General features: G+C 34.3%; 1 protein-coding gene across 17 annotated transcripts in view; it reads right to left on the bottom strand.

The window, feature by feature from the left end:
- LOC126970417 (ornithine decarboxylase 2-like) overlaps window positions 1-5,521 on the bottom strand; it is a 48,574-nt gene extending 43,053 nt beyond the window's left edge. For 13 of the 17 annotated variants that reach the window (XM_050816279.1, XM_050816283.1, XM_050816278.1 and 10 more), the window contains exons 1-3: window positions 5,204-5,521; window positions 3,102-3,219; window positions 895-1,026 (exon numbers count right to left, since the gene is read on the bottom strand). In XM_050816279.1, the coding sequence (XP_050672236.1) occupies window positions 895-1,026; window positions 3,102-3,219; window positions 5,204-5,378 (425 nt within the window). In that variant the 5' untranslated portion in view covers window positions 5,379-5,521. The remainder of the gene's footprint in view (window positions 1-894; window positions 1,027-3,101; window positions 3,220-5,203) is intronic. The other 4 variants (XM_050816287.1, XM_050816285.1, XM_050816288.1 and 1 more) reach the window with 1 other exon arrangement.
- Window positions 5,522-15,688: the final 10,167 nt, after the last annotated feature.

The following is a 15,688-nucleotide window of genomic DNA, read 5'->3' on the forward strand; positions in this document are numbered from 1 at the left end:
GTTTACAAAGTTTGTGGTACATCAAATGTATGTGGTGAGTTAATTTAAGAGATAGCACTTACACATTAATCGATATTAATCATTGATTACACTTTAATCAATAGACAGCGTGTAAAACTCGCTCTTCGAGATTTTGACTTTGTTAAAAGAACCGCACTGATAGCCCCTAACCGGTGATCTAAGGACTGATAAGCCAATGTTTGGGTTTGGCTATAAGCAACACAATAAAGGGTGCGCCATCTAGTGTTTTAAGTTTGAATCGGCTATAAAAAAAACTGAGCATTTTTTTAAATTCCTATTGGATTATTATTGGAAGGGTTTAACTTTGTAATTTAAGAATGGAACACAATATCATACATATGATCACCACAACTGGCTATGCAGTACCTCATCCGATCAACCAATTTTTTTAGTACATTTTCGATTGTTTCGGCTTGAATCTCTTCAATGGAAACTTCGATTACACGTTTCAATTCTTCAGTTGTCTCTGGATCGTTTGTGCAACAATTATTGTTAAAAGTTCCCCACAGAAAATAATCACAGCTCCGAGTTGGCCAATTAACATGAGCATTTCGTCTGATTATTTGATTTTCAAAAACAGTGCGCAAATTCAAATTCAAATATTTTATATACAAATATCACCTATTGCAAGTAAAAAACTACCCACTTGAAAAAGTAAAGTAAGTTTTTTATATATCACAATTTTATTCGAGCATATGGAGTCCCATTTTGCTAATGTTAAGCATAAAACCAACTTCCTGTCAAAAAATGCATGTCATTCTGCCTTTCAAAGTCAAAGCAATGGGTACTTCAAATATAAAACACTAGATGGCCGACCATTTATAACAATTCTAAAGTTAAATTAGTAAGAATATATCGATTGAACAAACTCACTGCGCATCACACCAATATTGCTTTATCTTCTTCAACTCGTACGAGGTATCAAAGGTAGTGTGTCTCACACCAACGTCTCTCGCATACGTCATCCAGTGTGTGGGTTTCGTTGGAACAGCAAATATAATACTTCTAAAAGTTAAAAAAACATATGATACAATATGCAAATACAAATAAAGGTCAACTTGTCATTATAGTTGAGGCGTAATTAGGTGATAAGGGAGCCAAGAGTGTAACGACCAATGCAAACTGTTCAAAAATGACGCTTATTTTTTTCCTTCACACGAAAGTAAGGTTAAATTTATCATTGTATTTTACCAATGTGTAATTTGCCTAGCAGAGTTATCTGTTATTTGATATATAGTATATTTTACCATTTAATGGGTTCGGGTCCCGGATCGTTCATAAATTTTGTTTACAAATTTAATGTGTATAATCCCAGAAGAAAGGGCTATCAATTTAAAAATAACAAATTGCTTAGATTTGAAAGTAAAAAACTCGAGCCAATTTCCTAATTTAAACTAATTGGGGTTGAGCAGATTATCAACTGTAAACTAGATCCTGAGATGGAGCCACAACCTGAGAGTTGAAAAAGACATGCTTAGATTTACGAACCAGGCGTCACTCGAACGGTTGGCTCAGTTAGTAAGAGCGCTTGGACGAACCCGAGAATTCAAATCAAATCAAAACAAAATATTTTATTGCAAGTCACATTTTACAATAGGGTGGTACATTACATGGGCACAGCAATGTTATACATAAAATAAATAAGTTGTATACATTTTATACATTCTTATAATATTAAAAATACATTCAATGCCACTATTACTATTAGTATAACTATTTATTTCTATATTATAATTAATTCTCACACATAGTGTGATTAACAAATTCGGGTAAATCGTAGAAGCATTTTGAAACTAAAAAAGTTTTAAGACGTCTTTTAAATAGAGAAGGCTTCTCTTTATTTTTAATTTCGTTTGGGATGTGATTATAAATTTTGCTAACTTGAGCTAATGAGAAGACATTTAGCCTAGCAAGAACTCATTGCCACCCTTACCATGCCGCCATGAGCAAGTTATGCGAGCATGACGAATCGTGCCTTGCCATGTATATTAATACTGACACAACACCTATTACAAGCCAACACCATTTACAAGAAAAGATGGACACTGCTTAAATTTTTACGTAACGTGGTGGTCGCTTAGTGATATACAGACGATCACCCACGCACACCTAGTGGACCAGTGGGAGGATCCTCTGCACAGGATGCCAGCTAGATTATGGGTACCAAAACGGCGGCTATTTCTGCCGTGAAGCACTAATGTGTAAACTTTACTGTGTTTCGGTCTGAAGGGCGACGTAGCTAGTGAAATTACTGGGCAAATGAGAATTAACATCTTATGTATCAAGGCGACGAGCGCAATTGTAGTGCCGCTCAGAATATTTGGGCTTTTCACGAATACTGAGCGGCACTGCATTGTAATGGGCATGGCGTTACCATCAGCTGAACGTCCTGACGTGACGAGACGCGTCCCGTTATTTCATATAAAAAAACACATAAGAAAACAATATATATTGCTATTTCATAATTAAAAACCAAAGTCTGCTCGAATAAGGTATACTCATTATTATCATTGTTTGGACACACGTTATGTTTTAATATAAATTTTATTCAGGAACTGTTACTATGCAGCTATATTAAAACATATAGGTCCCAATTGCCTTACGAATGCCTGTGCCTTGAATGATTGGGCATCAAAAGGAATAGGGAAGTCCCAGGCCCAAGGATGTCGAAAGAAGGTCGCATCTACGCCACGTAGGGCATTTACCAGTTGGAAGATGCTTGCTTGTTGCACAGGGTTCTGGCTAGATTATGGTTACCATAACGGCGCCTTTTTCTGCCGTGAATCAGTAATGTGTAAGCATTTTTGTGTTTCGGTCTAAAGGTCGCCGTAGCTAGTGAAATTACTGGGCAAATGAGACTTAACATCTTATGTCTCAAGCAGACTGCATTGTAATGAAAAGGCATAAAAGGCATTTTTTTTCTAAAAATTGATTCCCTTAGAATTCTATTTGATGTCATTTCGAATATACTAGGTACTACTACCACTTCGGAATGGCAGGAATGGGCAGGGCGTATCAACAGCTGAACGTCCTACTCATCTCGTCCCTTAAGAGTCAAAAAAATTTTACAAAAATCTTACAATGGGTTAACGTTGAGCTGAAGTACTTTATCAATTTCACCAGGCGAAGCGCAATCGAAACCAAGCCCGGTATAAACTGCCATTTTCAATATTTGTTCGGAGTCATTAGCCTTCATTGCTAAAAGAAATACAAGAATATATTAAAGTTACCATACAACATAACATGGTGCTATTAAAATACTTGTGTACGGATATTTTGTTACATTTTATATCAAAAACAAAATTGGTTATACTATTCAAATCAAATAGAATCAAAATCACTTTATTCATGTCACGTCACGGAAATTACACTTATGAATGTCAAAAAAAAAATCTTATTGAATCTACTGCTACTTCGTCGTTACGATCGTCACCCTTTGGTTGAGCTAATGAGAAGAAATAGCAAGAAACTCGTTGCCACACTTTTAAATGAAGATATACTTCAGTGAAATCATTCTAGGGCGACGACACAAAGAGAAATTATAAAATATTTGCATCGTTAATAGATACTATCTGCTATTAGTTTTTTGAAGAGAAAACTTTTTAGCGGCGTTGAGCACTTTTCTTGGGATGGGTATAAAATGTTAAACTCGCGTCAGAATACGTGACCTGCGGGCGTACCATGAACTCTTATTCTTTTTCTACCTCTTATCGATTCAATTGACAACCTAAAATGAACTGCTTTGCTATTTCGTACCACGACGTGATTAGAGCCATATATTTTAGGTTGACGTCAAATCAACCGATTAAATCGCAATAATGGCCATTGAACATCAAAAATGATGTCAATTGAATCGCAAACTGATTTAGTTCGTTCATTCAATCGTACCCTGAGGTAATATTTCAACCTAAACTGGATAGCATATGTGTCAAATTGAGCGATTCGAAAAAAGTTTCTACTTCCTTAGAGGAAAGTGAATCGTGTTGTTAATAACACGATTCACTTTCCAAAAAACATACAGAAAAGGAAAATTTTATTGATGAAAGAAGAGATTAGAATACTTTATTGGACTTTTTTGTAAAACAAAATACTGAAAATAAATACCGAAAATGAAAATACTAAAGACGAGGCATTGTGAAGGCCCGGGCTATGGCCTGTTCGCAAGAACGAATTAAAAATCAATGGAGTTGCGTTTATAACTCGTTATTTTTACGAAAACACCTAGGCAAACATTTAATTTGAAATTCAAAGAACTGCATTTATTTATATTACTATTATTTAATAGGTACAAAAAAGGGCTTAATAGTTTATAATTTGATGATATAAAGCGCCATTTTAAAAAGTATTTTTAGTATTTTTTATGCAAAAAAACCGCTAAAGTCATATAATTTTAGGTTTCGAATCGCAACGCATATGGTTCGAGTAAGAGAGACAAACTTATGCAACGACTGTAGAGCGTCATCTCTTTCTCACACCGCGGACCACAGACAAAATTATTTTGTTCATTCTTCATAAACGACCCAAACGCCATACAGAAAAGGCATATCATGGTACGAATTTAAGCGATTCAGTTTAGGTACTTAAACTGAACTGCATCGCATATTAAAAGTTGATGGTTGGCCCTCCGATCAAAAATTCGTAAGACAGACGTTGAAATTATGAATGAAACTTGATTTTTCTGAGATAAACTTTTTGATGTAAAACAATTGTAATAGTTCTGAAGTTAATATAAATTGTCATTTTTTGTACGATAAATGAATATTGAATTTAACCACATAAATGCTAGATACTTTTATACTGTAAATACATCAATTTGTGCGAAATTATTCCCTAACTTTTCAAAAATGCACAACGTTAATGTTCAAGTTTTCACTCCCGCCGGCACTCCCGGAGAGCAACCCATATTTTTTTTTATTAAGAATACACTTAATTCTACTTAGCAATGATTTAAGCACTATTATCTTAACTTTTGGGTCCAATTTTCATATTTTACTTACATGAAACTAGTATTGATAACAAACTACAGATAATATTCCTGTACTTAATGTATTTTTCATACACTATCATGTATATCAGCATTTAAAAGTTATTTTCATATTGAATGACAACAATCATTCCGCAACTACTTTGCATAAATTTTCACATTGATAGAAATTTATATAAGCAAAGGCTTAAATCTTACCATAAAATATTTGCACCCTTGGCAAACGAGACTTAAAATATTGTATGCGGTGATACACTTCGTCAAGATCCAGTAAAAAGAATGATTCTTTTTGACCTCCACCTTCAATCATCGCTCTTGCCACATCTTCAGAAGATTCTTCTTTTAATACAAAAACTTTTCTCGATTCCAACATTTTGTCCTAAAATATACTTAAAGTTACATTAGCGTTTTAGCACATATCAATTTTGATGTGTATATGTCGCTTATATATTGTCAAATCCGTGATATTTCAATTTCACTAGAGATATTATAATGTAACGGTATATTGTCAATCGACTTCATATCTAACGTTTTAGTGACATTGTAATGTCAAGGGTACAGATATTGTAAGGCAATGATAGTTTGACAATTTTGCTGGTCGTTAGTTGTTTAGGCCGTTTCTGATTGGTCTGTTTCTTGTATTTATTGTATAGTCATTATTTTGTAGTTATACATTAGTGTAATCAACTAATTTTTATCTAAGCGAATCGGCCATTGTTCACTAGTGCGTCCCAAAAACAAATTTAGACTGATGACCACAATGCGCGAGCTGTGCGTAATGTGCCGCGGCAGCGACCGGTGATTGTTAGAACCGAATCGGCCCATGTTCACTACAACTTCAACAATTATATCAGATGGAAAATCACATACACGCTCCAATGTTTACTATTATTGTTTTGCAATTTGCGTATGAAAAAAAAATACCATTCAGAACGCTCTAAGTCTCACACAAATAACTTCATTTGTAATATACATAAATTTATTTTTATATCACTAGTGAAATTGTAATACCACGGCTTTAACAATATACCTACGACGTTTATATATGTCAGACGAATAAAGTCTTTTAAATAATACTTCTACTGTATTACTGTATCAGATAAGATAAGAAATCAAATGCATACTTCTAATCTTCACTCGGTTTTTATCAAGTTATTATTGATTACTTACAAAGTGATTTTTATTTATTGTATGGGTAATATTAGTCACGTCATATTTTCACACTCAGATTAAAGGTCCCAACTTAAACATACAATATGCACACACTCACTCACATATTCACACACACACACAGTTTTCAGACTTGTTTTAATAGTGCGATAATTGTAAAATTTGCTTTTTAATCATTTTTGTTTATTTCTATATTGTTTATCAAATATTATGTATCCGCTAGGGAAGTTGCGAGATATTCCCAATAAAAGTGTCCCAAGACAACTTATCGGGAAGTCTCAACCACTGAAATGTATATTCAATCTTTGAAATAAACGAATTTTTTTTTTTTTATTTAAGCCTCTGCTACGTATTTGAAATAGCAGTTTGTCCTATGTGTGTCATTCGGTCTGTTTGTTATCTGAATTCTTACTTCAAGTATCAATTGACAGAACAAGCTACAAGTAATCGACTAGTTCCGAATCAAACCGACTAGTTGTCAAAATTCGTCTCTGACCATACACAAGCATGACCAGTACCTGATATTGGATGCCTGGTCTGCACCGAGTAATACATAAATCAAATCAAATTAAAATCACCTTACATGAAGGTCAAGTAAATGACAATTATTCAAAATTTTTCTTTTTACCTAATTTACCACAAGCTTTAATGAGAAGAAGTGGCAAGAAACTCATTGTCACTCTTTTTATTTATTTATTTATTTATTTATTTATTTGGAAACAAATACAGATACATCCTTAAACATAAAGTAGATAAAGTAAAAATAGAAATATGGACACAAGGATGTCTCCTTCAACAGTTTCACTAAGTACACTTAATATTTAAATTTACACTTACATTACACTTAGTTGCAGACAACCAGTTGATAAATAAATCTAACATAATGCATGGTAGACATTGTTACAATTTAGATGAAATTACGTGATTTCTAACTTACTCTGTTTGTGCCAGGATTTGTTTTATTCTGAGTTTGTAAGTTTTAGAGGAACACGAAAACATATCTACATCATTAAATCTAGAGTTATGGAGAGCAAACATTCTGTGCAGTGGCGTACGTATACCAGTATTTGTCCTGGTTTTTGAGAGATGAAATAAATTATTAGAGCGTGTAGCACGGGCTGGTATATGAAAATCGATTAACTGAAGCAATTCTGAGGATATGATTTCACTCGTACATATTTTTCTCAGAGTGACTAATTCAATTAAACTCCGTCGCTGGCTTAATGAAAGAATATTAAATTGTTTTAAGAGATTCTTGTAGTGGTTTCGACGTCCACCCAAGCGAAAGTTTAGGATACGCAAGAATTTCTTTTGTATCATCTCGACCTGATGGTCATATACCTTATACAGCGGATTCCATATTGGGGTGACATATTCAAGCTGAGACAGCACAAGTGTTCGAAAAAGACACATATATGTATCTTTATTTTTAAATGCCTTAGAGACGCGTGTAATAAAGCCTAACATACGATATGCATTATTCGCTATGTGATCAATGTGGTCATTAAGTGTCAACTTGGCATCAAGGTATACCCCAAGATCACGAATACAGGTAACTGTTTCAAGTTCTTGATCGCCTAGTGTAAATCTCGTTTCAATTTTATTTTTGTTTTTCGTAAAAGAGATATGCTTACATTTAGTGTAACTTAAAAATAGTTTGTTACTTTTGCAATAGACATCTAACCTATTCAAGTCTTCCTGCATAAGCAGGACATCATTGAAGTCAACAATATGGGAATACAATTTTAAATCATCTGCATATAATAAAAACTTACAAGACTTAAAGCAATCAGAGATGTCATTAATAAAAAGTGTGAAAAGCAATGGACCAAGTATAGAGCCTTGAGGTACGCCTGACGTTACGTTAACTGTAGGGGAGATGAAACCATTAATAACTACCGATTGTACTCGGGCACTTAGGTAAGCAGCAAACCAACGCAAGAGGTTACCTTTTATACCGTTGTATGATAATTTTTTTAGTAACAGTAGGTGGTCCACCTTGTCAAATGCCTTTTGGAAATCTGTGTAGACTGTTTCAATTTGGTTTTTATTGTCAACGCCTTTAAATAAATAATCAGTGAAAACAAGAAGATTTGACAAAGTAGATCTGCCAGCCACGAAACCGTGTTGCTGTTCTATGATTGTGTGTTTTAGCTTAGTGTATACGACTTGGTGTACCAATTTCTCAAAAATTTTTGGAATAGATGACAGTATAGAGATCGGACGATAATTTGCGACTTGATTTTTTGCTCCTGCTTTAAATATAGGCGTAATATAAGCTATCTTCCAGATACTAGGAAAGTAACCAGAGGATAAACATTTATTAAAAATAATTTCCAAAGGAATAGATAGCGTTTTGCAAGTACGCTTTAGAAAAACCGGATGAATGTTATCAGGACCGGCGCCTTTATTGGGGTCGATATTTTGGAGTGCTGCTAAAATATTGGGTCTGTGGAGACGTACATTGTCAATTAGCGGAGTATGATCGGCGTCGCAACTTATATTTTCAAATTGGTCAATACTATATGCTCCATCGAAACCGGGTTCAAAGACTGAGTGAAAATATTTAGAGAACATATCAGCTATGAATTTAGGATCATCAGATTCGACACCGTCATACCACATTAAGCGAGGATAACCTGAGTTAGACTCTTTTAAAGAAGATGCATATTTCCAGAAAAATTTAATATTATTCTTCAAGGAGTTTTCAACGTTGTTAATGTACTTATTATGACATGTAGTAAGAAGCAATTTAACTCGTTTACGTAATAGTGAAAATTCCTGATAATCACGCAGGTTTTTGTAAGATTTCCAACGGGCCCATATTTTGAGTTTGCGTTTTAAACATTTAATTAAAGGTTTAGAGAACCAGGTGGGGAATTTAGATGAACTAATTTTGGCAAAAGGAACATGAGAGTTGATGATTATTTGAATTTGTTTGTAAAAGACATTCACGGCTTCTTCGGCTGAAAGAGAAGATAGGAGAGAAATCCAGTCCACTTCTTCTATTGCGCTGTTAATTAGATAATAGTCTGCTTTATAATAATTCCTTTTAATGTTAGCAATACAGGGCATAATATTATTATTTAAAGTATTTATACTACACGATATGTCCAAAGGTGGGTGATGAGGTACCGTATTAAGCAAAGGATCATCCGAACGCTCGATACGGTTTGTTAAAGTAGATAATACTAAATCAAGGAGTCTTCCATTTTCATTTTGAATAATATTGGTTTGTCTTAAATTCATAAAGGACATAGTGTATATTAGTAGTTTATATGGCTCGCACCCGGTGGAGAACAATAAAGTGTCTTGACAAATGGAAGACCAGTTCAGATGAGGTAAGTTAAAGTCTCCAATTATAAGAAAATTTTGGTAACGTGCACTAGAATATACATCGTGAAGTTTATTAAAATATTGGTTATATAAATTGTTGCTAGCGGCCGGTGGAACATATAACACATTTAATAACAGTCCGGAGAGTAAAGGAAAGTATATATATATCTCTTCTAAGTTCTCAGCTTCAATATCAGGTATTCGGATAGCCTTTAGGTATTTCCTTACCATTACTAATACGCCCCCTCCCCCTTTTTTACCAGACAGTGCCAGATTTCTATCACGTCGAAATAGTACATAATTATTATCATTATGAATTTCCTCATCTCGAATTGAGCCAGTTAACCAGGTTTCTACCAGTATAATTATGTCATAGTCGCAAGATAGCATATTGAGTCTTAATTCAGAAAGTTTGGTTTTAAGCCCTCCACAGTTTTGGTAAAATATAGTAAGGTTATTTGAGTTCATTTTTTAAGAAGTATATCATTTTCATAAATATTTTTAATTAATAATAATACGTTAACAATTCTTTTCAGTAGATAGTGTGCGTGTTCCTCCATGTGGTGAATAATTATTATAATATATGAATCAAGTGTTTCTAATACAGTACATGATGTGTAGATGATTTTAAAATATTGTGGCAATAACAACCTTATAATAATAAAATTAAAACATAAATTAAACACCGTAAAAAAGGAAGTATAGTTGTAAAAGCGTACATAAATTAGTATCCCGGGACATAAAGTGAATTCTAATAAATAAAATTTGTACATTTTTCTTTCAGCTGATGTACATAAGCAATACATTAAATCATATTTAAGCTTAAGTAACCGTGTATCGTCATCACCTGAGTCTTTCCATAGCACGTAAATAATTTTAGGTAATATAAAGAACAAAACGTAATAGTTTGCAGTGACGACAAAAAACAAGAGATATAAAAGGTCTACCAATAAACATGTGATAATAATTTGTAGGAGTCATGATATTTTGGCTAAATCATCAACGCATCGCACATGAATTATCCTTGAATCATCTTTCTTACGTACTAATATATTACTATTTCTTACCCATACATATTTATAACCCTTTTCCTTAGCTAATGTGCGAGTCTTACTAAAAAGAATTTTGTTTTTAAGAGTTAGGTGTTCGTTTATAAAGAAGCGGATATTGGTGGTGGAAACGGCCGCGGCGGCACTTGTTGGTGTACCAAACAGTTGAGTCGTCGTAAGTGACCTTCGCGATCGCGCGGCACCGATTAGGTCGTCACGTTGCCGTCGAGTTGTCAGTTGCAATATAATGTTCTTGGGGCGGGTCGTGGGTAGGCCTGGAGCCACGCGGTGCACGTTCCTAATATCACTATGATTCAACTCGACGCCTAGGATCTTACTAATTTCTAACGACAATTGTATTAGATTTTCGCCTTTCCGCTCTGGTATGTTTTGTATCTCGACATTACAGCTACGAGAAGCCTGGTCGAGCTCATCAAACTTTGTCGTCAGTAAATGTAGGTCTGTGCGAAGCGCGTTATTTTCTTGCTTGATATCACTACCTAATGCTTCATTTGAATGAAATGAGTGATCCCTCTCCAGTTGCGATAACCGTTCATCCCAAGAGTCCATACGCTGCTCGAGCTTGTTTATATCATCTCGAAGTGCTTTAGAAACTTCCAAAACAGCCGAGCTGATGTCTTCACGCAGTTGCTGCCTGAAGCTCGCCAATTTAGTGTCTATGTATCGGGTGAGGGTCTCGGTGTCAACATTCAAAACCGATGACGATATTATACCTCCTTTAGGTGAGATGGATGTTCCTACAGCACTAGTATTCTTTTTACCCTTGCATGTAGGACACTTCCATTTAATTTTGTTCATGGGTAATATCTTTTTGAAGTCTGTTTCAGTAAGTTCCACGCAGTAATAATGTGTACTCATACTACATAAAGAGCATTTAATAGTATCCTTGTCGTTAAGATTTTTTAAACATTTAAAGCAATCCATGTTCAAATATTTATGGTGATTGTTTATTTGTAGAAAAGCCACGAAATACTTTTTCGTGAAATATTGTTCAAGTATATCAAATATAAACTTTGAGGGTAAGTTAAAATAAAAAAAAAAAAAAAAAAAAAAAAAAAAAACGCCACGCATAGATCATTCGTACATCTAGATAGACTATGACAGCTGTGAAAACGTCAAAAAAGCACACTAACACAAAGTGTCATTAAAATTGCGAGTGTAAGACGTAACTTGTCACGCACACTAAACTAATAAGCCTGGCCTGTTATAATTGGTTGTTTAACAGCAAGACGCTCTATTTCGAAGCATAAATTATCTAAGATAATTTATACGATAACACTTTAAAATAATACCATAAAATATTATTAATAATAGTTTTTTAGACGCCTGGCAGATGTAAACCACTATTTTGTACAGAGAATATGCATGAATTATTGGTTAATTAATACCGATGAAAAATGTTAATGGAATCTATGAGAAATTGCATTGCCGCCATTTTGTAACATTTATTTTTTATAAAGAATTAAGCACCTAAAAATATTGCCTATTTTTTTTAATTCGATTTGTGTTATCAAGTTCCTCTCTGTGTTAATAAAGATATAATAAGATAGTGAGTGTATGTAACACATATCTTATTAAATAATACTAATGACGTTCAAATATAACTTGCATTACTTTTATATATGACCTACAAGTAGTGTATGCACATTTACAATATAAAAAATATTCATCTATTAATTTATAAAATTAGAAAACTGGCATCAATTAGTCTACCAGAGATCTATAATATAGAATTATATCATCCAATCCAATTATATAGAATTATATCATCCAATCCAATCAAATAACTACAATCTATATCTGTATAGATTCATCATCATACAGCTATAACTAAATTTTTAACTACACCACAAGCAGTTATTCTTAATCTTGGTAGCCAAGGAGAGAGAAGAGGCAACAGCAGAGCAATTCCACTAATAAAACTGCAACTGTACTGCAACGCCACATCTGTCATAAATGTCAAATTTTGACATATCGGTATTCCACTAAGCAGGCCTCTTGCAGATATTTTGCAGGAAGGCTGCGGTACGGGAATAGATATACCACTAATAAAACTGCACTGCAACTGCACGCTTACTGCAAAATAATCGTATTCTGTTAAATTATTTTGACATTTGAATTGTGATGACAGCAGTTTTTTTGCAGTTTGGTTTTTATTAAAATAAGGGACGAGACGAGCAGGACGTTCAGCTGATGGTAATTGATACGCCCTGCCCATTCTAATTCCGTTCACCGGAAATTACAATTGCGCTCGTCACCTTGGGACATAAGATGTTAAGTCTCTTTTGCCCAGTAATTTCAATAAACACAGCAATGTTTACACATTACTTCTTCACAGCACAAATAGGCGCCGTTGTGGTACCCATAATCTAGCCGGCATCCTGTGCAAAGGAGCCTTCCACTGGCAGTTATTTTATTTTTAATAAATATTCTCTATATTATGATGATTATACAATCTTATTTATGCTTAAAATCCTAACTTCTATCTACCGCTTTCTCCATCTTTATCTTGATGCATGGACTTCGGAATCAAGATAATTTTACTATGTACTTGGTACGTTACCGAGGGAGCACCGCCATCAATATCGATCCCATACCCGCCTGCCAAGCGAGGCGATTATGATAAAAACCCTCAAAATACAGCATGAGCCAAAGCTCTCTTGTCTTACACATCAATTAGGTATAGGTAGTTTAACATGGTCAAAACTGCCCGAGTTAAACTACTTACATCCATCGTGTTGTTGCAGTCTGGATTCTATCATTGTAGACTTCATTGAAGAACACGAGCTCAAGCAATTTAATTCTATACTCAACACCAATGAAAGAGTACTCGATCTGGTCCTGTCAAATACTACCCAAATCAATGTTAACAATGTTGCCAACCCCATCAGTATAGTTGACGATCATCATCCACCGTTATAAATAAGCCTAAAATCAGATGTGGTAGGCAACATTAAAGATAGGCATGTTGAAAAATATAACTTTTATAAGGCCAACTATGACGCTATTTTGATGACAGCAGTTTTTTTGCAGTTTTGTTTTTTATTAAAATAAGGGACGAGACGAGCAGGACGTTCAGCTGATGGTAATTGATACGCCCTGCCCATTCCAATTCCGTTCACCGGAAACTACAATTGCGCTCATCACCTTGGGACATAAGATGTTAAGTCTCATTTGCCCAGTAATTTCACTAAACACAGTAATGTTTACACATTACTCCTTCAAGGCATAAATAGGCGTCGTTGTGGTACCCATAATCTAGCCGGCATCCTGTGCAGAGGAGCCTTCCACTGGCAGTTATTTTACAGGCTTACGGCCTGTTTTCCTGTTTCGCCCCGCAAAGTTTCGCCCCACCCTAAAATTTCCATTTTCGACCCAGATTTTATTCCTGTTTCGTCTCGAAAATAAGAATAATTAATAATTTATTATTTTATTCTTGTTTTGCCCCACTTTTTTTCTTTATGCGCCTCGGCTAGTAATTTATGTGTTTTACAACATGTTTTGTACGGACAGAATGCAAAATATTTTAAAAATCTTATTTTTGACTGTAAATATTATAAATTAACTCAACAAGTTAGTACTCAATACAAGAAATCGATTAATGGAAACAGGAAGCCTTTCAACTAATTTTAATTTTATTAATTCAAATTGTAATATAAATTTAAAAAACTATGTTAAAATAAAAAAAATGTCTTTAGGTGATTTAATGTTGTCTATAATTAATGCAACTGATCTGTGATTTTTATTTACTTTACATTTTAAAACATAATTAATGTAAGTGATCTATGATTATTTTTTAGTTTATATTTTAAAACCTTTTTATTAATGTAACTGATCTGTGATATTGACTGTAATTTTATACTTAGCGGTACGATAGCGGTCTATATTAGGATGATAAATTTAAATTGTTGAAAGAATAGGTAAAAGACCTATCTGTGATTTGAATTGTGATTTATTAATAAATATTCCTTATATTATGATGATTATACAATCTTATTTATGCTTAAAATCCTAACTTCTACCTATCGCTTTCTCCATCTTTATCTTGATGCATGGACTTCGGAATCAAGATATTTTACTATGTACTTGGTACGTTTATGATGTTTTTGTGCCAAGTTTTATCGTTCTACTATTGAGACAACCTAAGATAGCTGTGCCTCAATCAGCAAGAACATAATATGTCATGTAAGAGGTTTATGAACTCCTTTCATGCAATCGTTTGGTCTCGAGTAAACTATTGCTCTTATATATATCAAGAATGTTGTTGTAATTAACATTTTTTTCTGGCTGTACTAAAATAACATCTTAAAAAGTTGGTCGAAACAGAAATAAAAATCAACATGGGGCGAAACAGGAATGTGGGACGAAAACCCGGGGCGAAACAGGAACAAATCGAGGAGGCGCTGTTTGATGAAGGACGATTTGGATTTGAAGATGTTTGTCGCAAACCACACAAGTCACCGCTGACATTATTATATGCCTAAGACCGAGGATACACATGCCAGTAACGGCCGTTCCCAATATTCAGTCTTTCTCTTACTTGAGATGAAAATCGTAACTATCGTTGACTTTTCTGTCCCAATAAACTTATCGACGGTAACTCACCTTATCCGTGCACGCTGTCTGTCAATGGGACGACGTATAGCTTACCAGCGATATAAAGTTTGTATGGAAATTGCAATTCACGCGTCCCAATATAAGGCGATAAGAATGACTTATCGGGTATATTGGGACAGCTTCAGATTATTGACAGCTAATTTCTGACAGTAGAGGGTAGTAATTTATCTCTATCTGTATATAGTATATTGGGAACGGCCGTAAATCGGTAAAGTAGCTGATATGAAAGTTACTGGTATTTATTTACGAGTAACTATCACCATGGGATGAATGTATATTTGCAAGAAATACAGCCATGCAAGTTGTGACCATACATGTCAGTTATACCATCTCTTATACACAGGACAGTTCGTGACAGAACAGCTCGTTCCTATACTTGCGCGCTAAAAATGGATAAAATTGAAGTAAATTTAACAAAATCAACGAGTCAGCTACTGGCATGCCCGTTTTTATCGCGTCTGTTCACACGTGCGAGTTTGTCAACCCCCCG

The sequence above is a fragment of the Leptidea sinapis genome, chromosome 21 (genome assembly GCF_905404315.1).
Source record: "Leptidea sinapis chromosome 21, ilLepSina1.1, whole genome shotgun sequence".
NCBI classification, from domain to species: domain Eukaryota; kingdom Metazoa; phylum Arthropoda; class Insecta; order Lepidoptera; family Pieridae; genus Leptidea; species Leptidea sinapis.